Source organism: Alternaria triticimaculans (assembly GCF_023758025.1).
Source record: "Alternaria triticimaculans strain BMP 0046 chromosome Unknown scaffold_13, whole genome shotgun sequence".
In the NCBI taxonomy this organism is placed as follows: Eukaryota; Fungi; Ascomycota; class Dothideomycetes; order Pleosporales; family Pleosporaceae; genus Alternaria; species Alternaria triticimaculans.
The window spans coordinates 305,800-331,278 of record NW_026055970.1 but is presented as its reverse complement, the minus strand read 5'-3'; the positions used below and the strand labels follow the sequence as shown (position 1 = coordinate 331,278).

Genomic DNA, 25,479 nt, shown 5'->3' with positions numbered 1-25,479 from the left:
GCCTGCAATTGCTCTACAGAGTACGCTGGCTCGGGCGGAGGAAAGAGAGACTCGGGACTGTTGCGGCGCGTAGTCAATCGTCAAGAGCTCCGCTGCGGTTGGCCTCGACCTGCTGGGCGCCCGCGGCTGTTTCTCGGCAAAAGTTCCCCACCACCCCTCCGCCCTCCCCACCACCCCTCCGCCCTCCCTTCACGCTGCTTCGGGTTACCTCCATGTGACACAGGCTCGCTTCCACCATGGTTATGATTCATGATCTTCAATACCAGTGTCTCCCACTCCAGGTTCGAGGTTCATTGACACTCGCAACATGCCGCCAGCACACAAACCAGTCCGCCGTGCACTGCTGCTGCTGCCGCCTGCGCCCTCACCACCCTCCTATGCAGCACTCAAGGCCGCCTACAACTCGCCCTTGTTCACCGTCTTGAAAGAGCTGGCCCGGTCTCCACGCAAATCCAATGAATCGATACTTTTAGAAATTGCATTACCGTGCCCGCATCTGTACGGCCATCTTGATGAGCCCAGGGGCCTGCACTACGCAACCACCCAGCAGCTAGTAGCCCATCTCTACAAACTCATCTGCATCACGGCGAGCAGGGAAGCTATCGATACCGAAGACTCAGAGGGCGTTGATGCTCGTGTTGTTCTAGTCGCATATCCCAGGGACGGCCAACTGACCAAGCCCCTACCAGATTCCACCCCAGAGCAGGAACTCCAGGGGCCAGCAATAGACATCCATACGCTAGCCCGGAGTCCGCGATCATGGGATACTGTCTACTCGGTCGAAAGCGAAGAAGGGGAGCGCGTACTGAAGAGCTTCCTCTCTCTGTCGAAAGCCCAGATACCCGTGTCCAAAGTTCGCGGTGGTATTGTCAGTGTAGAGGCCCCAGAGCCAGTATCGTCTGCCGATGAGACAGACAAATCAATCAACCACCTCTCCGTTGCCGTCGGAGGGACTTTCGATCACCTCCATATTGGCCACAAGCTACTGCTTACCATGTTTGCCTTTATGCTCGGAAGGAGACAGCCATCCACTTCCGATGCGAAGCCCAGCATACTTACAGTCGGAATCACTGGCGACGCTCTACTAGTGAACAAGAAGTTTGCAGAGCATCTCGAAAGTTGGAAAGAGCGTCAGCAATCAGCACACGACTTTCTCTCCTCTCTCCTCTACTTTGGGCCACCAGATGACGAGCGCGTCCGTGTTGAAGAGATCCAAGAACCCGGCCCGAACGGACATGCCGTCCACGTCAGCTATCCCTTCGGGCTCACTATCAAATATGTTGAGATTTGGGATCCTTTCGGCCCAACCATCACTGACAAAGACATCTCTGCCTTGGTGCTGTCGCTCGAGACAAGGAGCGGAGGTGCTGCAGTGAACAACAAGCGCAGCGAGCAGGGATGGGACCTCCTTGAGGTTTTCGAGGTTGCTGTTCTTGATGCCAGCGAAGAAGACAGCATCGATGAAACCTTCCAGAGCAAGCTGAGCAGCACCGAGATTCGTCGAAAACGAAGCGAACGTGTTCAATCCAGAGCGAAAGCGTGACCCGATAGGCGTGGCCGGGCGGGTTGATGGCGAGACACGTCTTTGAGTGTTTGCCGTGCTGGAACAGGCCCAGGCGATATGTGAGTAGAGTTTTCGCCGGCACGAGAGGTCGACAAGTCGACGAGGCAGGAGGTCATCTAGTGTCATTTTCTGTGCGACGATCTACGACAGCTGCGTGCGCCATAGCTACACGACCGCGCAGGTCCGCATGACGTTACCAGGGCGAGTATAGGCTTGTGAAGCAACACGTCGATCTGACCGGCAGTTCCACGCATGCATCGTCATCGGCGCATGTACGAGCGGGATTGCGGCCATGTCCTCTCCGTCCCGAATTTGTGCGATGACCGAATTCGGGTCGCTTGCGTCTACACAGATGCTTGTATACTATTTACATATTGCACGCCGTACTTCGTGTGCTGTAATGGAACTTGCATGCTATCATCTCCTGCCGAGCAGGACAGATGACGCACTGCAACAGCGTACGCACATTGCGAGACATACAGACACCCGTTTCAGCCCACTATGAGGCTCCTAAAGCTCCGTGTCGTCATGAGATGCCCATCGCTTCAATGGCGTTTGCGCCATCCCAAGTACACGGCAGTGGAATCGGCCGGATGACGCATCTGAAGCGCTTGTGACGCCAATCAGCCGACCTCCAGATGCATGCTTCGTTGGCAACGCATCGAGACCATCCATGGATGGAAATTCGTGTAGTGGGCTGTGGGGAGCAGGCCTTCGGGCCTCGAATCAGCGCAGGCGTAACAGCCAGCCCTAGCGAATTTGTGCAGTAGTCCACAGCGGCCATTCGACTCTTCTTCGCGGGAGGAGCCATGCATGTTTACCGTCCTGCTTATGTAAATGCAGACGCTAGTGATCATGTGAGACGTTATGCCCGTTGCAGTTTAATGCATCGCGGTTTGGGCGAGGGCGTACCGGGGTGCACGCTGCAAGTTGCAGGCGGCGTGTCCAGTCCCAGGTCGTCTTCGCAACTCTACGCTTAGCTGACTGCTGGCAGAGAGGTCATGCATTTCTTTCTCCGACCACGCCCCTCTGGCTGTCCTTCGCTTGCTATCCCATAGATCGGTGCCGGCTGTCGGATAACACCACGTTGTCAGTTGACTCGACTGTCCCGCTGTCGCTACGCTCACTACCACCTGCCATTCCCTCCTCCCGATCCGGCCCGAACGCTGCTGCCCTGCATTGAGAGTATATCCGCTGTGCGGTGCGCTCCTAAATCGCGCTGGGAAGCTTCCTGAGCAGAGCTTCTTCGGAGCGGTCGTCATGAATGTGACCACTTAAAATGGGTATCCTCGATCTCGCCGACGAGCTTCTTCGCATCATCCTCGAATATGTTGCGAGCGAACCAGAAAAACCGATAAGTCTGGAGCGCCGCGCATACCTGTCGCAGGAATCTTTCAAGCTGCCCCTCCCACCTGAGCCCGACGATGCCGAGACGATTGCGAGCTTTAGGTAAGTTTTATGGCCTTACGGAATGCATGTGAGACATACACTGACTTCGTATCTTCGCCTTTGTAGATTGACTTGCAGAAGATTCAGCAATTTGGTGAGTACGGCTGTACGAAGTGCACGTGAGACATGTACTAAGCCTCTGCAGGGTGTCATCCATCAGTTCTCGCGCGTTACGACACGCTTCTCGCGAAAGGGACTCGAAAGATTAGAGAGAATAGCTGGCCAGCCTCACATTGCCGGCCGTGTGAAGAAGTTCAGTTACATGGTGCCATTCTTCTACGATCAAGGACGAGAGCGCATACAGGAGCTCCTCCAAACACGGCCCGAGAGTTTCAGCTTCCTTGAGATCGAAAAATTCCAGAAAAAGGTGAATGAGCAGACCAGCCTTCTGAACAGCAGGAAAGATGCACATATCCTGCATTTCGCGCTCCAGCGATTCACTTCACTCCAGCATATCCAGATCCTACGCCTGCAGGACCAGGAAGATGCCGTGTTAATCACGTACATGCGGGGTCACAACGAGTTGAACGGTCTAGTACCGACATGGCCACCGGCATGCTTGCATAGCGCGAAAACAATCGGTCAAGCAAGTAATATCCGTGTACGGATTGATAGGAGACATTTACTAACTTCGACCTCGGTCTTCAGGCCCTCCTTGAGTCCGAATCGCCATGTTCGCGATTCTCATCCCCCATGCTAAGCCCGCAGAGCGTACTAGGTGCCGCTAGCAATCCGCCATCAACCCTGGGAATCCTTGCCGAACGCCTGACCTGTCTAGAGCTACATTTCGATGACAGCACGGACCTAGACGTTCGGATGCGACATCTCACCTCCCTGTCCAAGGCATTGTTTACTGCGGCTAAGAATATTGAAGCCGTGCATATTGGCTTTCCTTCATACCGACCACTCACATTGCGGCTGGAAGAGCTTTTCCACAACGTCAAGTGGGAAAAGCTGCAGGGTACGTTTTGCGTCTCTGCATCATGAGACATACACTAACCTGATATCTCCGTCTTTGCAGCTTTTGGGATCCAAGCCTGGCGTCTGAACGCAGATGAAATTCTGGGGATTGCCCGGCGACACAGAGATACATTACGTGGTTTGCGTCTGCGTGATGTACTCTTGAAAGAGGGAAGCATGTGGAAAGACGTGCTTCCCTGTCTACGCGATGAGCTCACAAGGCTTGACTGGATTTCTCTTAGGCGGATTGGATATGAGAAGCAAGTAATATCCGTGTACAAACGGTTGTGAGACTTTACTGACTTTGTACATCAATCTTTAGGCACTTCGACGAGCAGTTCGTTATGGGAGCCGAAGTACCAGAAGACGACCCTCTTGGAAGCGACAGTAGCGACGAAAGCGATTACGAATACGAACACGAACATGACGATCAGTCTAACGGGAATGACGCTGATGGCAGTTCAATAGCTGACACGGAATCTGACGCAGAGACCGACGAGCCTGAACAGGGTGGTAAGTTCTGGCTTTACGAAGTGCGTGTGACATATACTGACCTCTACAGGCACCCTTTCCTTCCCGCCTATGCCCGATACCCCAGCCTCGATTACATGGTGCAACTGCAACGGACACATGGATGGCGTCGACGTCTTAGGAGACGACGACGGAATCATGGTCACCAATCAGCAGCGCAAGTTCTGGGAGAAGTGGGTCGTAAGGAAGATCTGCACCGAGCAGCATGGCCACAAATGAGCGGCCGAAGAAACCACCAGAAAAGGAAGCGAAGCTATGCGTAATAAAGCCGCAACAACATCTGTTGGGTTGCGTTGCGTGAGGCGGGCGTAAGAAGAAAAGCAATTATCCATCGAACCGTGTTGCAGCCCTGGAATCATTATATGCAGGCGCGATCACGTTTTGGATCCCGTATGCGGTCTACGGACCGCATATGCATGTGGAGCAGCAGCCACAGCACCATTGACGGGCGCTTATGCGACAACCCAACAACCCGTCACCTGGTCACTTCCACCCCATCTTCGTCAGTCGTGCGAACGCAGACTGTGCCGTATCGTTGCAGGTTTTTTCTGGGCCGGACTAGTCGATTTCACGCATTCGCTTCTTTGGAATGGTCGGACGAATCATGCGGCAACAGAACCAGGAACTCCAATCTTTTCGGCTACCTGTCTTGAATCCGTACTTTGACTGTCAAAGCATAGCGCCGGCGCAGCGAACGACACTTTCGCATACCACTTGTTCGAGAGGGATGGTTCACGTCCAAAGTCTTCTGTTGCACCAAAAGTTGTGCGCTTTGCATTCTGCTTTTCTATCCTTTTTTTATCAGCTCTTCGACGCCAGTAATGAATGTAACGTAGCGTGGGAAGGAATCTGCTTTTCAATTGATTGAATCATTATAGGTATCTTCACTTTCTGCTTCTTGTCTATCACCTGCTGTCGCGGCGATGATGTCGAAGAGTGAAAGTGGGGTATAATCGGAAGGTACATGCGATCACTGGTCCGGCTCCCACCACACGGCATGCGTCGATATTCACCCGTCTTTCTCTCATACATTCTTGAACAGACCACACTCACCGAGTTCTGATTCTCGCATACAATCTCTAACGCTGCACTGACAAGCGAGGATATAATAAAGAGTATGCCGGCAAGCCTCACTACTAACGATGAAGCAAAACGACCAAACCCCATACTCAGCTACTACATCGACCTGAGCTGTACCCACCCACTCCGCCATACTAAATCATCTCTGACACACTCAAGAACAACTTTTTCAGTACGCCCGATCATTACCTTGATGTATGCGGGCGCGCTGGCTCACTGTCCTGGAGAATGCGCTACACCGAGTAGAGATGCCTCTTTCACCTCACCACGCGAACCCGCGCTCATGACACGTCGGACGCGCCGCGACAAGATTGTCTGGCGCGTAGACGCGACTTGAGTCCGACGCGCCTCGAGCTGGATGCCTGGTGGGTTGAAAACTCTTCAAACCGCATAACATCTTCTCTCTTCCAATCTCAGCCGACTGCAACTTTCGCTGTTTCATCTACCATTCATTACATCCGAAGCAGCAAATACATACTACATCGCAATGACGAGACACGTTTGGAGAGCAGCAGATGCCGGCGTGATGCTGTGGGAACCGGCGGTGGCAGCGACACCTCCAGCCCCGCACCAGTCGCAGATGCCGCAGCAATTGCATGAAGTAACCGAAGTTGACATTCAAGGTAAGTGGTTACCAGGCGTCTTTCCGTTTTTTTCTATAAGCAGGCACTGACAACTTCACAGCCTCCTTAACAAGCAGCTACGACGACACCGAGCAAGACTCGGTGCTTCCTTCGACCGAAGATGTCTTTGGATCATATATCAAGAGCGAGCCTGGCAAAGACATTGATGCAGTTGTGTCGTCAACGGTCGGTACCTCCGCTTCGAATATATCCAAACAGCGTTGTTCTTCGTACGATTCTCAAGCTACACTACCATTATCGACGCCTTGCCCGTCGGACGAAGAAAGAGATCTTCCTGTTATACTTTGCAGTCCTGCGAGGACGAGCCACCACTTCAACGTTGGCAATACCGTACCCACGCCACAAGTCCGAAGGACTCTGGACTTCGGTATGCCAGCCTTTCGCCACACCAATGACATTGTACAACAAGTCTCTGAGCCTAGCGACTTCACTTCGCTGGCAGCACTGCGAAGGCTGGAACGAGATCCTCCCCACCACTGGCATGAAGACGAACGAGAACTATTAACCATCCTTTATCGATGGTACGAAGACACAGATGTGGCAACCATTCCGAAGGTCTTCAATGCTATCACCGGCCTCAACCTCAGGCTCAATGTCATTCGATACCAATTCGAGAGCCATCTAATCTTGTATGGTGGCCGCGCATACCCCGAGTTCGATCGAGTGATGAAAGTCCCGTTCCCCGACCCCGATCATAAGTACGACGAGATCCACACGATCATCGAAGAGACTGCATATGATTCAGGAATTGACTTGTCACGACGCACACACGAGGTGAGAATCGAGTCTGGCTTGGCGAGAACTGCAAAGTCTCCCAAGACGAGGAAGCATTATAAATCCTTGGTTAGACGTGCGCTAAAGAAGGAAAAGGAGAGAGCACGCGCGCTTCGCACGCCAGCTCCGGAAGCACTACCATTGCAGGTCCTACAGCTCGGCGGGATGACATTAGCTGAGCAAGACAACGAGGAAACATGGTCAGACGTTGATGGCCATCACACACCTCCCATCACACCCACTCAGTCACGCCCACGGGCTCCTCCTGGCAGAAACAATGTTGCGTTTCGCGTTTGGGATGCAAACAGCCGGACCACATTTGACGACGAGACAGGCTTCGTGAGCGAATTCTTCTCAACATGGAGAGGCGACTTTCTGCCGCCATTCTCCCCAGACGGGCAAGGACAACAGGCTATTATGATGCTGACGAACATCCATCTTTCCATGAGTGGCGGCGCATCAGCTTTTGTCTCAGTATCTACGAGTCTCTTGCAGGCACTGGTCAAGGCCTCAACAATGGTTGAACCCAGGATTGCCGTCAGTACGTTGAAGCCCCACATCATGTATCACGTGGATCTCATGCTAATTAAGGTGGCTTCCTCTAGTTGCACTCGACCATCCACTGCTCACAGAACCACACAAGACTCTGCCAGCAGCAGATGTCATGCGGATGCTAAAAGCGGAAGGCCAGGCATGGTGGGCAAGATACAAGGGCCATGCAGGTGAAGGACCAATGCGCTGTACATATTGTCATTTTGTTAACACTTCTCAGAACGAATGGTTTGGGCTTCCGTCCCAGCTGCAGCCGTTCTCTCACACTTTCCACTTTCCGATCTCACTGTGTTATCACGCCACAACCAAGCTTGCGATGATATCCTCAACCTGCGGGATATACAATCCGGCCGAAAGACACAGTACGTCTCCTCACTCTTGCGCGACAGGAACACAATCATCAACATCCGCACGGCACGAGCAATGGCCGTGGTCTGTCGAGCTTTCAAGATGCACCGTGTCGGCGTCAGCCTTGCGCATATACAAGGACTGGTCTCGTCGTTGGTGGATTCATTTCAATTGAAGCACGTCACAAGCGATACACCTCGCATGTCTATGATGATGGCCAAAGCATTCGCCGTGTCTCTCGTGTCGCAAGCTCATCTGGACCCTGATGTTGAGACCGCTTTTCAGGAGGGCATTCAGCAAGGCACCGTCAGTAATATCCGTGTATAGACTGTTGTGAGACATTTGTTGACTTTATAAATTGATCTACAGGCTACTATTGAGTTCTACACGCGCCGTCGGCCAGTAGGGCCGCGACGACGGAGTAGCTGAGAACATCTCAGCAACATCTCTGCGCACAATCGATATTACCAGCAAACAGCTTGTCTCAGATGTTACAGTTCTGTTACGAATACAGGAGTATAGGAAAGTACGAGGAATAGCCACCAGCATGATTTACCAAGCACGTTCGACGAAGTGCTGATGTCATACGATATCCGAGCTTTGTTAAAGATGTCATAGATTGTGTATGGACTTATTGAAGTGTGGAATAGTTGGGAACATGCTGTAGAATGCAGAAACATGCTACTTAATTCAGGCCTTCCGAAACATGGAGCGTGCAATAGAGCAGGATGTCGCTCCCACGCTTACTCGCTATCAGGCCTCCTTTCCCTCGCCTCAGACCCAGAACCTCCAGAAACCTCATCACTCGCTTCACTCTCACCACCATTCGTTTCCACACCATTCGTTCCCGCCCCATTCGTCTGCCCCGCCTGCGCCGCACGATCCCTCGCCGCAACATGCCTCATCATCTCCTCCTCCATAGTCCCCCTCTGTCTACGAATCTCCCGCCACATCTCCTCCACTTCCGCAATCTCCGCATCCATACTATCTTCACTACTCTCTTCACTATTTCCCGTGCTTTCCTGTTCCACAATTCCCCTCTCCACTAGCAAATTTTCCCTAGCGGCTCTCCTCATGTCCCTCGCATCGCGACGCCGCCTAAGTGTTGCAGTAGGGGTTTCGTAAGCACCGTTACGGTGGAGCTCTACGCTCTCTGATAGCTCTCCGTTCGTAGGCGGGTTGGAAGTGGGAACAGTGTCGCCGTTTGTACTTCCGACGGCGGAGTTGACAAGCGTAGTTCCGCTTAAGGATGCGCTCCGGGAAGAGCGTGTTGAAGACTCTGATGAATTTCTCGTGTCATTTCCAAGATAGATACTTGGGGGAATGATCTGTGTCGCCGTCGCGTACCCATTTGTTCTAGCTTCCGTTGCTTGATTCGGACGGAGAGGGATTTCCTCATCTATTCCACCTTCGGCGCGGATCGCGCGGAGGCGTAGAATAGGGCCGTCGAGGGCGTACGATACGGAGCCCCAGTCTCCAATTGCTTCGTTCAATTCGGGGGTGGAGAGGCGGGGTCGCGGTCGGATGTCATCTGGATCGGCGGTAACTCGCTCTGGGGATGGGGTTTGAGTGTAGGCGTTGGAGGCGTGGGTTCGACCATTTGTGAGGGGAGCGCCATTGGCACTGGTGTTGTTTGGCGTTACGATGCCGGCGTTGATGTGGAAGGTGTTTGCAGTCCCGTTTCTGTTGTAGTTGGTGCTTCTTCCGCTCCCGCGACTATCACCATTGTGATATTCGCTGTTAGGCTCACGAATCCACACATCTTCACTCAGATCTTCCACGCCTTCGTGATCGACAAACCCGTTTACAGCCTCAAGGTGAACAGCCGCCGTAGTCAACAACGTACGACGGTGATTGTTCGGGTCGGTGTAACCCAAACCCATCGCTATGGTGTATCTAACCATGATATCCCTGATGACCCTGGAGCCGATGGAAGGTCTCAAACCATACAGGACAACCAAGAGTGGCCGAATGATTTCTCGTGCGTCGGCGTAGTCCTCTTCATTAGAGCCGTCATTTGTAGGTTCGTAGATGTAGCCATAGAAACGATTGTCATTGGAAGGAAGGTGGTTGTTTACATGACCGTTTGGGAGTGAAGGGTACTGGATGTTGCCATTGGTTGAGGGAGTATGAGTATAGCCGTTAGTGTAGCCGTTGGGCTGATGAGCATGTCTTTCTCCACTGGGCATGTTGGTCGTTAAACGAGTTGGCTCAATTTCATACCAACCATCTCTGGGTGCGACATGCCGAACATGTCCATTCGTCGTTGCTTCACGCCTCGAAGCATTATCCAAGAACGATCTTTCGTATTCCTCGATGATAGTGCGCATGGTTCTCAGTCCTAGTTGTGGCGTTATACCAGTCAGAACATCCGTTAAGATGGTCCGGCGCCACAAGCCTCCAGGATCATTTCGAATGACTATCCTTGTGGGACGGGGGCCGCGTGGGGAGGGGTAGAGGTTATTCAATCTCTGACGTATGGGGGAGGTTGTGATGGTAAAGATATCGTAGTTGGTGGAATCAAGACGAGGTATTCGAAGATGTCCATGCGTTGTGGGAGTATGGCTGTCGTCATTCGTCAGGAGCGTAGGCATGTCTTCTTCGACTAGCATTCTAGCGCGAGTCTCTACGTTTCCACCGGCGCGTACAGCTTGTGTAAGTATGCGCAGTTCATCTCTCGATGACGTTGAACCTTCTTCAGGGCTGGGTGGTAAAGCACTGGCCGCAGCTGCTTCCAGTACTTCCTCATCGTCCAGTATAGTGACTTCTCCGCCCCGTATGCCGTGCACGTTTGACATATGGTGCGGCTCATCGAGAATACCGTCAGCGGGATGACCACTGGAGCAACGAGTCCTGTTTATCATCGACCTCTGTATCATACGGCAAGCCAGCTCTCTGGCCCGCTGCTCATCCAGAAACTCGTCGACATCGAATGGCTTTCGTACAGGTACTTGTCCTGCATGGCGCCCATGCACTTCTCTATCTCCATCATCTTCCATTTCTGCTTCATCGCCAGCCTCATCTGCTGTCTCTTCGCGACTTCGATGCCGCCTTTCCATATCTCTTACTTCGTTTTCCAGCTTTCTTGTCACCTGCCTCTCTCGATCAACCATTCTTCTCAAAGCTCTGACTTCTTCAACGAGCGATGGTACAATATCCTCGAGATCTTCGAGGTTATCCACTCGATCTTGAGTCTCCGGATGTGCTTCAGGGGCCCGGAAGTATGTAGCTAAAGAGAAGAGGAAGGAAGATATGGCAAGGGCAGGAAAGGTGGCCGTTAGGAGGATGATGAAGTTGCTACTGTTCATTTTGTGTTCGTACAAGTATTGTTTCTCGTTTGTGGAGGAGGGATATATGGGTAGTAGGAGCGTCAGAGATAGCTTTTGAGGAGGGAAGCCTCTGATGAAGTGTCAAGTTGCGATACATGTTCGACATGCTTGACGCTTGAAGTTGTGGACCCGTCAATCAAGTTGGTCACTGTGGGTGTGCTCTTTTGCGCGCTGGTCACAAGACAATTTCAACCTGATGGGCCTGTGAAGAAGTCAATCAATGAATGCAGCTTGTAACGGTTACAGTACTCTTCACCCGCACTCGTGATGGCGGTGAGACTCACACAAGAAATGATACAAGCTGTATCTCTCCTTCACACGATGTGATAAACATCTCCCCATCATCAAATCTCCGGTATGCCGTGGCTATTCGCCTTAACGACAATCACGACCTTACGCAACCAAATGCAAATTCGACTTTGCACAACTAAGTCCGTAATGTTTGATGAATATACAGGTTGGTATTATATTACTTGTGAAGTGTATGTATGTACAAAGAAACCCCGGTCATCGTTTCATTCGATGTTTAACCAGAGGCAGCAATGACCAAGGTGTACTGGGCAACCTGCGAGCAGACGAAGTCGTTAGGACCGTTACCACCGGCGTGGCAGTAGGTGGGAACAACGCCCTGACCCCAGAAGCCGACACTGTTCGCATATGTTAGTCTATCGTCCAAAGTCTGTCTCACTTGATGTACGTACGCAGTGCCAAGCTCGTGGTAGAGAGTGATGGGGTAGTCGCCGTTGATGTCCTTGGTCATGGCGAAACGGTACTTGCTGTCGCCGCAGTTGACGATAGGAGCGGGGAGAGTAGGGTAGGGTCCGCCGACGCAGGAAAGGTCGGTGGCGTTGCGGCCGTCAATCTTGAATGAGACGGACTGGAGGGTGCCGTTGTTCTTGCGGATGGTGTAGTCCTTGAAGTTGACGTTCTCGTAGCTGTTGACGTCTGGTGGGCCCTGGCAGTGAGCCGGGTTAGGGCAGTCGGGGGTCTGGGCAGCGGGTGCGGCCATGGCGGCGGCACCGAAGAGAGCGGCGAGGGTGAAGAACTGCATCTTGACTGATTTGAGAGGTCTGGTGGTGTTGATAGTTGAAGTGTTTGGAAATTAACTGCTTGGATGATGAGTACAAGATGTGGTGGCTGGAGCCGTACTTATATCTCTGCGAAGATCTTCATTACCATCTCAACGTCACTTAGTCGAGCGCTCGAGCAACAACCAACAATGCTCATGGATTCGGTCATACCTCCTCGTATTTCTCACCGTGGTGGGTTGCATTCGGGCAATGATGTTGCCCCCCGGACGGGCGTGCACCGGCGTAGGCACAAATCTCCGAGCCTAACGTGTGGACCCCTTGACCGCTAACAACTTCTGTGATGTAAGTGGCATTGATCATCGAACAACAAGGCAGGTACCTCGTATACTGCAGTTGCGCATGCTGTGATGGATATTGCGGCTTGATGCATTGTTCTCGTTTTCGCATGTCGGCACGTTGCCCAGGTGAGCTCTGCATTGACTGAGACGTCTGTGGTCGTGAATTCGTTCACCGCAACTGCTCCTGTAAAGAGCCAGCACATCGACGTGGAAACCACCTTGGCATTAGTGATGCAGGAACCACCTGCGAGCGGTGACATTTTTGGGTCCGCGAAGCTGAGCCTCAACTTTGGTATGCAGGGTGCCGGAGCCGCACGCCACACCCGCTGACGCCACAAGCAGCGTGGCCTACGAGGCTGGCAGTTGACGTAACGTGGGCTTCGCTGTTTAATCGAGCGCCACATTACATCAGTTTCCGTTCGCAAATGCGAATCCGGTCGGCATGACCGTCGTGGTGAGTGCGCAAGCCCAGTTCCAAAAATAGTGGCACCTGCGTTGCACCTAGCGACGGTATGCATGATGGGAAAAACACCTCAACCTCGTGTGGTGTGTTTCGTGTTAGGAGGCGTTTGTGGAGCGCATGTTTGTTGAGACTTTCGATAGTGCGACAAGTTTGCGGGCCCCTAATCTAAAAATGGCATGATGTCATTGGGCACGCTGTGCAAGACTCGAAAGTTCGATGTCAATGTCTATGGACAACACACTGAACGTGGAAACATACGCGTGGAATGCTTTTTCTCGTGCTGGCAGCTCTCAAGATAGCACATCCGTCAAGGTAACGAGGAACGGTTCGTGGTCGCTCTGAACACGCCAGAATAAGCGTCTCGGCAGTAGGAAACCGCGCTTTGCTGAGACGCGACCTAGCACTGTAGGTTGTTATCGCTACCAAACAACTTGCGCAGCTACTGCGCAGTCGAAAGGACGCTCATCGGGGCTATCAACGCGAACACTGTTGTATCACCTGACAATATTGTGGGGAGCAGGTTCGAGAAGTCGCACCGAATCAACAACTGATGATCGCAATCTTGTGTACGATAACCATCCCAACCTCGCAAGTATCAGCGACCTTCCTCGACAGTTGTACGGGATACTTGCTCTCAGAAGGCGGTACACTTCTCCGCACAAGTCGTGTCCAGTCGCATATCATTCAGGCAAATTCCGTGTTGATTGCAGGCATAAGCGATGTTGTGGAACTGGGTGAAGGAGGATAGGTAGGTCGACTCTGCTATTGTGCAAGCGCAGCCCGTCTCACAACGATGATTGCATGTTCAGAGAATGGAGACAAAGACGCTATGTGGAAGTGGCAAGAGCGAAGAGGCGTATATGTAGAAGATCGTTGCATCGTTTGGTTATGGTATGACTACTGTTTTGCTAGAACGAGACAAGCACACCAGACAAATGAGAGGGTATATAACATGCTTGTTGCGACCTTTTTGAACGCCGGAACACCATGCATGAAGCTCGCTAACAGCAAAGGAAGTAAAGCAAAGAAGATGAGAAGAGCGTGAAATATGCGCTGCATTTAGTGTCGCCAAAGAGTTGACAATCGGCGCTCTGTCTTGACGCCGCGGTCTTCCTCGTTGCGGGGTCTGAGTCGCGAGAAGGGCGCTTTGAAGGCGGTCGGAATCTTGGCCATGGATGGCGAAGTAGGACCTGTCGGTGATCCAGGATTGGTTCGTGCTTTTTGTTGTGTGAGAGTCGCTTTGTATTGCTCCCAGTAGCCGGTGGGTGTCGTGCTCACAGGCGTGGAGAACCTTGAATCTTTCGCCGGCGATGTGGCATTATCCAAAACTGACGAGGTAGATTTGGATCTGTTTCGATACGGAAGATTGGGTCTCTTATCGGCAATGAGAGCGCGTGCCTCTTCGGCAGTGAAAGTGGGTCGTGTGTCGGGAAACAGATTCATACGGGGTCGGGTGGGCGACGGCGGAGTGGAGACAGCCATACCAATGGTTGAGTCGACTTGGGAGTTCTCATGGACATCATGATTGACTTCTGACTCGTTCTTCTCGAAACCAAACTCAAAGTCGGCTTTAGGGGACTGTTGTCGTAGGAGAGGATGTATATGGCTTTGTGCCGTGAGTGACATAGTGCCAGGTGACTCAAAAGAGACAAGTCCACCCAGAAGCCCATTCTCTTCTGCAGCGCTGACCTTACGAGTAGGGCTATCCACAGATGCGCTGGACTTAGATGAAACCACACTCGCGCCTTCGCTCCATAGGGAGCTTGCTGTAGAGCTAGTACTGTCTGAACGGCTAGGAGGCTCCCCAGTGCGCGCCAGGTACAGTGGATATGTGGCACGCTCGAGCTGAACAGAATCAAGTAGGGGTGTTCGGGGACGTGCGGCCGTGCTTGCTGTAGAACCCTGCCTACTACGAGTGACTGAGGGTGTTCGTGATCGGAGCCAGGAGGTATCCAGTCCAGCTCCGCTCTCTGCAGTGATTGCCGTGGAATGCTCGGAATAAACAGAAGAGGTCTGGCGAGCGTGATCTTGCGGAAATGGGACAGAGTCTTTCGATCTGTCGCTAGTTTCCTGAACAACACAAGCAGGCTTCTGTGTAGTTTTCATTGTGAGGCTGTTGCTCCGCGAGCCTCGAGTAGAAAGTGACCGTCGCGCTAGAGAACGCACAGAGGACGAACGAGGTAGTTGGGATATCCTAAGGGGCGCAACCTCCATGGATCCACGTCGACTCATGTTTTGCGGCGTAAAGTAATCTTCCCTTTGGCAGTCTGGCTCTATCGAATATAGACTGCTTTGAGAGTCATCAAGACCTTCGTCGATGGCCACTGGCGTCTTAGCTGCAGGTGACGCCAAAGGAGTCGTAGCAACGCTATTGGTAGTCGAGGTGGGCTCCGCAACGTAGCACAAAGCGTACTCCGGGCTTTCAGTATCGCGAACTTCTTTTGGCGCCCTCAGAGCGGACACAAGATACTGGAGAGTGCCATAGATCAAGAGCCACCTGACTTTACGCGCATCTGTTGCTGATACCTTGCCCTGGCGTTGACTGGGGCTGGTAGCATGCGCCTTCTCAAAGTGGATATATGCCTGCACGATGTTGGACTCCATCGCACTGGGCTCTAAAACGTTCGTTGCCGCTGCTAGAGCACCATGCATGGTGTCCTGTACATGCGTCTTGTTGTACTGCGAGGCCAGAACCAGCTGTCTCAAGGCCTTTTGAGAGTTCGTTTTCTGAGAATTTGTTCTCTTCAGTGGCGAAGTGTATGTTGGTAGGAGAGGTAACGGGTGCGGCTGAGACTTGAAGCCATGTCGTTGATCGAACGTTGCAATGTTCTGCAAGACACAGATGCCACCGCTAGCTGGTCTTTGGGAGGAGATATCGGCAGTCGAGTCGGTGTCTACGAGGTAGTCGTACAGGTTCTGGAAGTCATAGTACATAGACTTGTACAGAGCTTTCGGGAAAGCGGCACCCCGTGGTGGTGGCCAATAGCCAAATTTGTCCACGTAGAAGGTATGCAAGAAGCGGCGGAACCGATCGAGATGGCTCCTAGCACCGTCCGTCAATCCGAGGTGAGTCGGCGAGAGGTCTTCCTGTAGAAACCTGCTCAGTGCGGTCGATACGCGCCCGAGATGGCCGTCAACTTCGAGATGTGCGCGGGTGATCAATGCTTTAGTGAGCTTCGAAGTCAGCTACAATATGTTAGTACAGCAGCCTGAAGCAGTTGACGAGTTTCATACAACGTATTCCGGACTGAGAACTAAGCTGTCGCTCATACCGACGCAGTGGGAAAATGCATCGACCCAGATGTCTCTAAGTTTGAAGTGCTCTGCGTAGTAGAGGCTTGCAAGAGCATAGTCCGTGCACTCCACCAGATCCCGGTACCCTTGGTTCTCAGCGTAGTCCAGAAAGTCTTGGTGGTTGTTTGGATGACTTGGACGGAAGTGGTGTAACCGTTCCTGGACGTCTACGAATGCTTGGCCCATATGATCGCCTACGAGTGGTTTACCCAGAAGGAAGGCAAAGAAGTTGCGAGTCGCAATGTGCCGTCTAAATGAATTCTCTCGTGATAATTCCTCCGGAACCGGGATGAAGAGCTCGACGATGCTGTGTTCCCCATTGGCGTTGGTAAGGGAGCTGGGCATTCGCCTCAGGTGCTGGAAAGCGGATCCCGGAGCAGACGCGATCTGCGCATCACATAGCTGGAGCATCGCCTCACACTTCTTCTGTCGTAGGAGTCTGAACGGAATGCAGAAGGACGGGCCACGACGCGAAACTCCTTTCGCGTGTAGATGTACGAGGCAGTCTCCTTCCTCATACCACAACTCTGGATCCTTCGGGCTTGTTAGCTTAGCTTCCACATGAAAGCTTCGTACATACCCTGCGTAGTCCATGATCCCAATCGCTCACAGTACGGGTCAAGCCTGACCAGCGTTGTACTTTGGTTGGATGCATCGGCTTTGAAGGTGTAACAAGGCAGCTGGCGGACCTTGGTCGCGTTTCGGTAGCCCTGAGAGATCCCTTGCCGGTGCTATCTTCTACTAATGTAGAGGCAACGCGATCGCCAACCGCGAAGCTATGACGTGCGGCTGTAGGTGGGCTGGTATGGTGAGGTAGTGTAGATCCACTTGTCGATGCCGCGGAGACTACCTGATTCAAGGTCCTAGGGTCATCGAGACAAAGGGTGCGAGAAAGGGACGATGTGCGGGCGGGGATTAGATATCCATGAGGCTCTTCCCCAATGCTAGCCTGACAAGACGGGATCGCTTCCGAAGCCATGCTGATCTAAATAGGAGTGTGCATGTGTAGTACCACAGACTGAGTTGCTCAACGAGCGGCGGCAGGGATGCCTAGTCTGCCGTGATGGAGTCGAAACTAAGCAGAAGTCTGTCGCAGCCGGGCGTGGGACAAAGCAACTATTGTATGTCGACAAACCCTTGTCGCGCCCTCAGCTGTCGTGACGGCTGGGACGCGTCGCCGTCCGGCTCATGATGGCGTCTTTTGGTTGGCGAGGCTGCGTCTTGCGAGCCCGATTGAGCGTCTTGATGGGGCGATCTTGCCCAGATGGGGGATCGACCGCTCGTGGCTTGCGCGGGCTGCTTTCCTAGCGTCAGATATCTAGCTGTCAAGCATTTGTCTTTCGATCCAGATCATGTAGTCACTGCAGTCGTCGTGATAAGTTGTGTTCGAGACCGACGAATTTGCATTCACCGCGCTCAGCCTCAGGATGCCAATGCACGGAGCTGAGACGTGTTCAGCCCAGATCTCACAAGCCTCAGTACAGTAGAGCATATGCGGGGAATTAGACGTTTCTGGGAATCTGAGAAGAGTTCTCGGATGGCACGGTGCCGGGCGGTACTGGGCAATTTGACGATCTCGCCAACTGAGGGGTGGCGTTCTTGTGGCATCGCAAGGGAACCTCACCTATCGCCGACTCCAGCGTCGGAGCGATCGGTCAACATGGATGCGTAATGTCGGACTTCGCGGGGATCAGATATCGCGTTCGACACGTACAGCAGAGTCGTTCATGCTATCATGCGAAGCGCGACGAATGACACGTCGCGTCGAGAGGTTGGGTGGGGAAGTCGTGGCGTACGCCATGATCGTCGCCCAAGGGTGCTCGGCTCTCCTCACTGCGCTTGCAGCTGGCATCCTTCGTCCACGCATCACAACTCAATCCGCTGCCATAGGCCTCCGATCGCACCAGCCGCCTGCCCATCGACGTCCCGCGTTTTCTCTGTTGACATCGTCTTGAAGATGCTCGAGTGGCTCGGTGACGATGGCCGCTGGCCTGTCCCCGCTTAACCACATTTCTTTTCTGGTCACGGAAACTCTATCAAGTACAGCAAACACATGCTGAATTCACACCGCAGGTTTTATAATCATATCTCGTATGCTGCTGATCATGAAACACAGGATCTTGAGCACGGCATCAGCATCTGCGTTGGGGGCGTGCTCGTCTTGACCTACCACGCTGACGGTCGTGCCACCGCCATGTATGAGAATTTAGTCCTAAGGCTATGACCACTGCAAGTACGCATTGCTTGGCGCCTTCAAAACGTCCCGAGCGCACGGCATGCGGCAACAATACCCAGGCCACCCGAGACAGTCTTCCCGCCATACAGTCTCGTCCAAGGCATACTACCACACGAATCTGCTCGGACAATTTCTCGAGGTCCACAAGTCTTGGGCCAGCAGATTACATTGTGCAGCATTGCTGTAGCTAGGGAAAATGTTTGCTTTGACACGCAGGACTCATGCATTACAAATAAGCACTTTGCATTGCATATGCTACCGCGGCCACCAGCTAATTCCCCGGCTCTAAGTTATGGGTGTACGACCAGACGATCGATGACCATGCGACCAGATGGAGTATGCAGGTGACCCTTGACTGCATATGTACAATCGCAACCGCGCGTCCTTTTCCCCCATCAGTGAGCATCCCGCTTCTGCGGACACGATGCAATCTTTATGAAGCACACCGCATTATGCATTACTGCTGCAGATGGAGCGCATCCTATCTTTGAACGCTTTGTTGACAGGAATCTGGAGCTATCATCTTAATGTGAACAGTATCTGGTCGTTTGCTTCGTTAGACTGTCTCACTCATCTCTAGGCCTGGATGTTGTGGTAACAAGCAGCTTCTTCGACTTTCGCAGCACCATGGAGGTATCTGTGGTGCCTCACTTTGCAACGAGTAGGCTGCTCTGAGTCAGTAAAGCTTCTTATCCTCAACGTCTTGCCCAGTTGCTGTGTCAGGCGTCACACTCGGAGCTGCGGGCTCGCACTTCTCACTGCCAGCTTCCATCTCGACAGCCCCCTCTCTGGATTTTCTTCGATCACTTCGTTTAAGTGCAACGTCTTTCTTAATGTTTCCATTTCAACATTTTGTTTGCTCTTTACAATGGTTTCACCCTCACTCGTCCTTTCCAGGGCGGTTGCCTTGCGCTTTCCTCCATACAATTCAAACAGGAAACCACGCTAGTAAAGTGAGCGCGCTTGTCCAATCATCGCAGAGCGCAAATCACGCTCACCACGACTCTAATCTCCCCAAGCAGTCGACACATCACCTGTATTAATAAATCAGACTTTGACAATCACTATTTCACATCAGCCTCAGCTCGACTACTCTCGCGATTCTCTCCCAGTCGTTCGAACTATCACCAACATGAGTAGCACCGGCAGCATTAGCAGCGAGGCGAGCATAGCGCGGAGTGCCGACAAGGACGACACAAGCGACAGCTCGTTGCACTTTCCCGACACAGAACCGACAGATGACAAGGAGCAAGTGGAAGGCAATGAATCCATAGTCGACGGGGCTGGTCGCAAGGAAGATGCGTCTGACAAGGAGCAAGAAACAAGCGCTACGATCGATGATGCGATCGCATCCCACAACGAGAGGATCGGCCTGGATGAGGTGAGCCTGGAGGGTTTTGCTTCGTCAGTCACAGTAACTATCCATTGTTCTGCATGCGTGGTACCTGACTAACCCTGTATCAGCCTCAGCAACTCTGTCTGGTTGCGGATAGCATCCTCGGCTCTATGAGTGAAGTGGAAACGGCCATGCTTCAGCTTCATGAATACGTCAAGACCGAGAACCAAGACCGCAAGCCGATCCACCAGTGGGCCAGATTCGAAGGCTACCGCGGCATCGATCGTGCGGTTGCCAATCTTGACAAAGCAGGCGCCAAGTTCCAGGATGTTCATCTTCCTGCTAGCTTCGTCAAGACATATCTGAGTCGGGCTACCGAGATGTCACTTACTGTGAGCAAGGCCGCTGTATTCTGCATGGGTGCGATGAACGAACAATTTACCCACTACATCGAGGAGACCAACGTATCGATTGACGCCGAGGCTAAGATTACGGAAGAGCTCAGGAAGCTTCTCAAGCATGGGTCCAAGGCAACCTATAGCGTGTATGCGGCTCTCGATTTGCTCCGCAACAAGCTGCACGTCGATGAGACCAGTCATAGCCGCGATATTCCCATCATCGAAAAGCTGATCGCAGAGAGCGAGGCCCGCTTGAGTGCCTCACGCGAGAGTTCCTGGTGGACTATTGCCAAAGTAGTGCTCGGAGCAGCGACGAGCGCTGTCATTGCTCTCGCAGCAGCGCGCATGTACGGCACCAATGACTTTAGTCTCGCACTCCCGACCGACTCCAACGGCACGCACTATCAGGTCCTTTCACTCGTCCAGCGTGCGCAAGCTTTGACCGACCTCACCGGCGAGCTCTACTCCATCAAAATTGACGATCTAGCTCAGCACTACAAGGAGCTCGAACTCGCCTCTGAGTCTCACGGTCTCCGAATCGACAATCTGGTAGAAGCACTGGGTGTCCCCAACGAGGAGGGTACCTACTTTTCATCGATGCCGAAGCCAGGGATGGGTTGTGCGACAAGGAACGATCATTCCTGCGTTCCAGAGATCATGGCGGATGCTAACCGCCAGACCGAGAAACTGCGTAGCGAGCTGGAGCACATGCGCAAGAACATGCACCGTATGGACATTCGCCTCATGAAGCGCCTCGATAAGGTCGACAAGCGTGGTCTGTAGTAAGCATGAGCAATGCTAGCTCGAGCCACGGTAGTGGACCCTGGTGTTGCTACTGTAAGCCACGACTCCAAAGATAGTGCACAGGGGCACACCGTCTTTTTGCTTCTTTACATGCGCACCAATACGGTGCAGGGGTGGATCTGAGCGCTCGCATGCGTTGTCGTTACATGGCACTCCTGCATATAGCTGGAACATGTACGGTGAAATGGGCTGTCTTGCGAACTTCGGTCTACTGTGTAGCAAATGAAACCCCCGTCAAACTCATGTACAGTCTTCACAGATGGACCCATCTGGGTTTCTCTTGACCTCTACACTCTCGCTCGTTTGACCCTGCTCTTGCTTCACCTCTGTCTCTTTCTTCGTGTCTTCTGTCTTGTCTTCCTTCTTTTTTCCATGCTTGTCGGAATGTCCCAAGTCTCGTGATGGATCGATATGATCTCGTACTAACTGCTTCAAGACCTTCGTTTCTGCGACATATTAGTCTCGTTGCATCTTACAGGCATGAACTGGTACAACAAACCTGGGAAGCCTCCCTCAGTCTTTCTATCCCAAAGCAGCACTTTCTTGGCTTCAACATTCTGACCTTCTTCCGTTGGCGGCATATATGTCTTGGCAAGTCAGTGGTCATTACGACAGACCTCAGTTCCTACATACCAACTCAACAGTAAACAGCCCTCCCGTCGCAGGAATCAACGCGATCTCGCCAATCTGCAACCCAAATGTCGATAGAAGTTCTTGCCCAAACTGGTCGCGCATTAGCGAATGTTTCGCTAGCGGATATCACAGGAGAAGATACATAGGCAGCCCGCAACATCCACCGACATTGCGTGCAATAAGTAATCGCGACGCGCGGCAAAGCGACTGGGGCGGATTGTGTAGATGTCATAATAATTTTGAGTGTGTATGAGGGTTGGGTTGCTCTTGCCGTTTCTGGGGCGGAAGGAAGGAAGGGTGTCGCTTATCGATAATTTGGGTGTGGCGTCATCGCAGGGCGGGCATGCGAACGACTACAGGGCTGGAGACTGACAGGTTGCGCTAATGCTGTGTAGAAAGTCTAAAATTTCGGTATATATAATGCGGGCATTTGGAGCATTATTCGTATTCAGTGGGTTGGGGAGGCATCGCATTGATGATAGATGTGGCGGGGACATTCAGCCGGGTAAGAGCAGAGCGAGCTGGACATTTCATCTTGAGCGTCAGTATTGTCATCGAGGTCAATCGTCATACCTGAGTGGCGTGGAATCTTGGTATCACCAGGGTTATGCAACTTCCAAGGAGTGTGTGTATTCAGATGCATGTGGGCTCAGCGACCTCACGGAGGACAGAGAGGAATCTCGCCCACATCCAAGGTTGAAAAGCTACTGATGAGGGCAAAAGTTGATCAGAATACCCGCCCATCTTCGTCTGGTGCTGTACGATTCAGATTTCAGGGTAGACTTATAGAATGTCTAGACTAGAATGTTTGTTGAGCAAGAATACCCTCTGCCACAAAGCCATTGTGTCTGCCGACCTGGATGTTTGTTCACTTGGCCATAGAGAAGGAGACCAGCTCGATGTGCAGCGCAACAAAAAATGGAAAAAGAGCTGCAATGTTGACTGAATACCATCATCGACCCCACCAATCTCACCAATTCTACAGGGCTGTTCGACGCCGGAAATCCAGATGCATCGTTCGGTGTTTTCGGTGTTTCTCATCCCTGATCCGAGGGGAAGGTGCAGACAGCGGGTTGCTAAGGCCGTGCGCTACAGGGTCCAATTGTTGTAATTTGCGGAGACGCTCCCATACTTCACACATCGCGCGCCCAAAACACACTTCAACTCGCGGGTAAAGGTGTGATAATTTCTCCTTCTTGGATTCTTTCTCCTGTCGCCGAATTGGTCCACCTATTGCGACAACACAACACGTGTCGACCCATCCGCCTCTACCCCCCAATCCACGACTCCTTTCCTTCCGCCCATCATGCCGAGCCCTCTGAGCATGCTCTACTACGTCGTCCACCCCAATGAGCTACGGTCTATCATTCAATGGTGAGATACGACGCATCGCGACTTCTCTGCTCGCCTCCGGAGATCTGCGCAAACCTGAGCATTACTAACAACTTTCTAGGAAGGTATGGCACAACGCAGTACACGAGCGCGACGAATCGAAAGAATGCGAATCCCTCAAACGATGCTTCCACTTCCTCAACAAGACAAGCCGAAGTTTTGCCGCCGTTATCCTCGAACTGCACCCCGACCTTCTGGTGCCCGTCGCGCTATTCTACCTGGTCCTGCGCGGTTTGGACACAATCGAGGATGACATGACAATCCCTCTGGAGAAGAAGGAGCCGATCCTCCGCAACTTCGACGAGATTCTGGAGAAGGATGGGTGGAACTACACAGAGAACGGCCCCAACGAGAAGGACAGGCAGCTTCTGGTTGAGTTCAACGTGGTGATTGAGGAGTTCAAGAAGATCAAGCCCGTCTACCAGGACATCATCAAGGACATTACCAAGAAAATGGGCAACGGCATGGCAGACTACGCGAACAACGCCGAGTTCAACGCCGGCGTCAACACCATCAAGGACTACGAACTGTACTGCCATTACGTCGCAGGTCTGGTTGGTGAGGGTTGCACGCGCCTCTTCGTTGAGGCTGGTCTCGCGAACGCTGCGCTGCTCAAGAGACCGGAACTGATGGAGTCCATGGGTCAATTCCTCCAGCAGGTCAACATCACTCGTGACATCAAGGAGGATCTGGACGACGGACGACGATTCTGGCCTAGGGAGATCTGGTCGAAACACGTGGATAAGTTTGAGGATCTCTTCAAGCCCGAGAACAAGCAGCAGGCCCTGAACTGTAGCTCAGAGATGATCCTGACTGCACTCACTCGGGCAGACGACTGCTTGTACTACCTGGCAGGTCTCCGAGAGCAGAGTGTGTTCAACTTCTGCGCTATCCCACAGTCCATGGCCATCGCGACGCTCGAGACCTGCTTCCAGAACTATGCTCTTTTCCAGAAGAACGTCAAGATCACCAAGGGCGAGGCGTGTCAGTTGATGGTTGAGTCAACACAGAACCTGCAGCTTGTCTGCGAGGTCTTCAGGCGATATGCTCGCAAGATTGCGAGGAAGAACAACCCCCACGACCCCAACTTCCTCAAGATCAGCATCACCCTCGGAAGGGCAAGTCAAGACTGGTCCAGCTGAATGTACTCATACTAACAAATCCCAGATTGAGCAATTCATCGAGTCGATATTCCCGTCGCAACAGCCACCAGTGGACAAGAAGGCACCTGCCACCATCGAGGAGGCGGAGCGGAAACGGAAGGAGGACTCCGAGGCCAACTGGGACTTGGTCTACATTGTCGCCGCTGTCATTGGTACAGTTCTGGTCATCACATTTTTCATGGTACGTATCCCGACTATGCTGCTTTGACCTTGCTAACAGCTTTTAGCTCTTCGTCGCTTGGCTCTGTGGTGCTCGCTTCGATATCGCTTACGAACAATTCAAGATGGAGTTCGGCAAGCTGATGGGAGTCATGGGCCTCGACAAGACGCCTCAAGCGGTTACAGAAGTCCACGAGACGCTGAACAAGAGCGAACTATGAGCGTCTCCCACGATTCTATGTATCATACGGGCGACCAATATTGCCATTTAGGGAAACTGGGCATATATAACTTACTAATGTATACTTTTCGCGACATGTTTGAGCTCGACTGACGGTGAAGGTAATACCATAGCACGGATGTCAAATTCCAACCCTGCTCTTCCATAGCTGAGGTTGGGCCGTAGATGTGCTTATATTGAAACGCGTTTGCTCGGCGACGAGGCTGCTTGAGAGAAAGTTCATCGTGAACTTTGTTTCAAAGCAGTAACGTGGACATCGTATGAAAAAATCGAACACTTTTGGATACTAGAAACCCTCAAGATCTCTTCTTGCAGATTGTTGTTTGCAGCCGAACAGTGAAAAAGAAATTCTTGGCAACTCTTATTTCGTCTCCCTCTCGTACAATGTGCATGACTGAAAAGGTCAGTTAGTTCACATGCGCTGAAGTTAGTTCTGCTATGACATCAACCTGTTGCTTCTTTATGCCTTCCTTGTGTCATCTCTGAAACTGCCCCGGGAGTGTAGCGCGAGGTCCGTGCCAAGCAAGCCTAAAGGGTTCACACGAATTGCGACTGCACTGCATATTCTGCCCGACAGACACGCCCGCCACAAACAGCCACCGCACACTCGACCTTTCCCTCACCCGCCGCAAGACAGGCAGCAAAAGCCCGCGACACGTCCCGTATAATCGCCCGGTGCGATTGCGACAGCCCCACCTTCACCTCATCCCGCCCACCACCAATCGCCTTAAATTACCACACGACCCGCTGCCATCGTTTT

At 52.5% G+C, this 25,479-nt stretch overlaps 8 protein-coding genes across 8 annotated transcripts; 5 read left to right on the top strand and 3 right to left on the bottom strand.

Annotated features, from left to right (window-relative positions):
- Positions 1-307: 307 nt before the first annotated feature.
- J4E78_007997 (uncharacterized protein) lies at positions 308-1,543 on the top strand (the record flags this gene model as incomplete). The annotated part of the gene is made up of 1 exon (XM_049368600.1): positions 308-1,543. One exon carries the CDS (start codon positions 308-310, stop codon positions 1,541-1,543), a length of 1,236 nt encoding a protein of 411 aa, XP_049219565.1.
- Positions 1,544-2,843: 1,300 nt separating this feature from the next.
- J4E78_007996 (uncharacterized protein) lies at positions 2,844-4,723 on the top strand (the record flags this gene model as incomplete). The annotated part of the gene is made up of 7 exons (XM_049368599.1): positions 2,844-3,013; positions 3,080-3,107; positions 3,159-3,599; positions 3,662-3,974; positions 4,035-4,233; positions 4,296-4,486; positions 4,536-4,723. The coding sequence occupies 7 exons, from the start codon at positions 2,844-2,846 to the stop codon at positions 4,721-4,723; spliced, it is 1,530 nt and encodes a 509-aa protein (XP_049219564.1).
- Positions 4,724-6,071: 1,348 nt separating this feature from the next.
- J4E78_007995 (uncharacterized protein) lies at positions 6,072-8,229 on the top strand (the record flags this gene model as incomplete). The annotated part of the gene is made up of 3 exons (XM_049368598.1): positions 6,072-6,207; positions 6,269-7,543; positions 7,775-8,229. 3 exons carry the CDS (start codon positions 6,072-6,074, stop codon positions 8,227-8,229), a joined length of 1,866 nt encoding a protein of 621 aa, XP_049219563.1.
- A 416-nt stretch (positions 8,230-8,645) lies between these two features.
- J4E78_007994 (uncharacterized protein) lies at positions 8,646-10,132 on the bottom strand (the record flags this gene model as incomplete). Its single annotated transcript, XM_049368597.1, has 2 exons — positions 8,646-10,078; positions 10,126-10,132. 2 exons carry the CDS (start codon positions 10,130-10,132, stop codon positions 8,646-8,648), a joined length of 1,440 nt encoding a protein of 479 aa, XP_049219562.1.
- A 1,625-nt stretch (positions 10,133-11,757) lies between these two features.
- J4E78_007993 (uncharacterized protein) lies at positions 11,758-12,282 on the bottom strand (the record flags this gene model as incomplete). Its single annotated transcript, XM_049368596.1, has 2 exons — positions 11,758-11,878; positions 11,933-12,282. 2 exons carry the CDS (start codon positions 12,280-12,282, stop codon positions 11,758-11,760), a joined length of 471 nt encoding a protein of 156 aa, XP_049219561.1.
- A 1,840-nt stretch (positions 12,283-14,122) lies between these two features.
- Positions 14,123-16,702, bottom strand: J4E78_007992 (uncharacterized protein; the record flags this gene model as incomplete). The annotated part of the gene is made up of 3 exons (XM_049368595.1): positions 14,123-14,765; positions 15,477-16,249; positions 16,298-16,702. The coding sequence occupies 3 exons, from the start codon at positions 16,700-16,702 to the stop codon at positions 14,123-14,125; spliced, it is 1,821 nt and encodes a 606-aa protein (XP_049219560.1).
- Positions 16,703-19,725: 3,023 nt separating this feature from the next.
- J4E78_007991 (uncharacterized protein) lies at positions 19,726-21,110 on the top strand (the record flags this gene model as incomplete). The annotated part of the gene is made up of 2 exons (XM_049368594.1): positions 19,726-19,974; positions 20,058-21,110. 2 exons carry the CDS (start codon positions 19,726-19,728, stop codon positions 21,108-21,110), a joined length of 1,302 nt encoding a protein of 433 aa, XP_049219559.1.
- Positions 21,111-23,070: 1,960 nt separating this feature from the next.
- Positions 23,071-24,699, top strand: ERG6_2 (Delta(24)-sterol C-methyltransferase; the record flags this gene model as incomplete). Its single annotated transcript, XM_049368593.1, has 4 exons — positions 23,071-23,138; positions 23,218-24,274; positions 24,324-24,500; positions 24,547-24,699. The coding sequence occupies 4 exons, from the start codon at positions 23,071-23,073 to the stop codon at positions 24,697-24,699; spliced, it is 1,455 nt and encodes a 484-aa protein (XP_049219558.1).
- Positions 24,700-25,479: the final 780 nt, after the last annotated feature.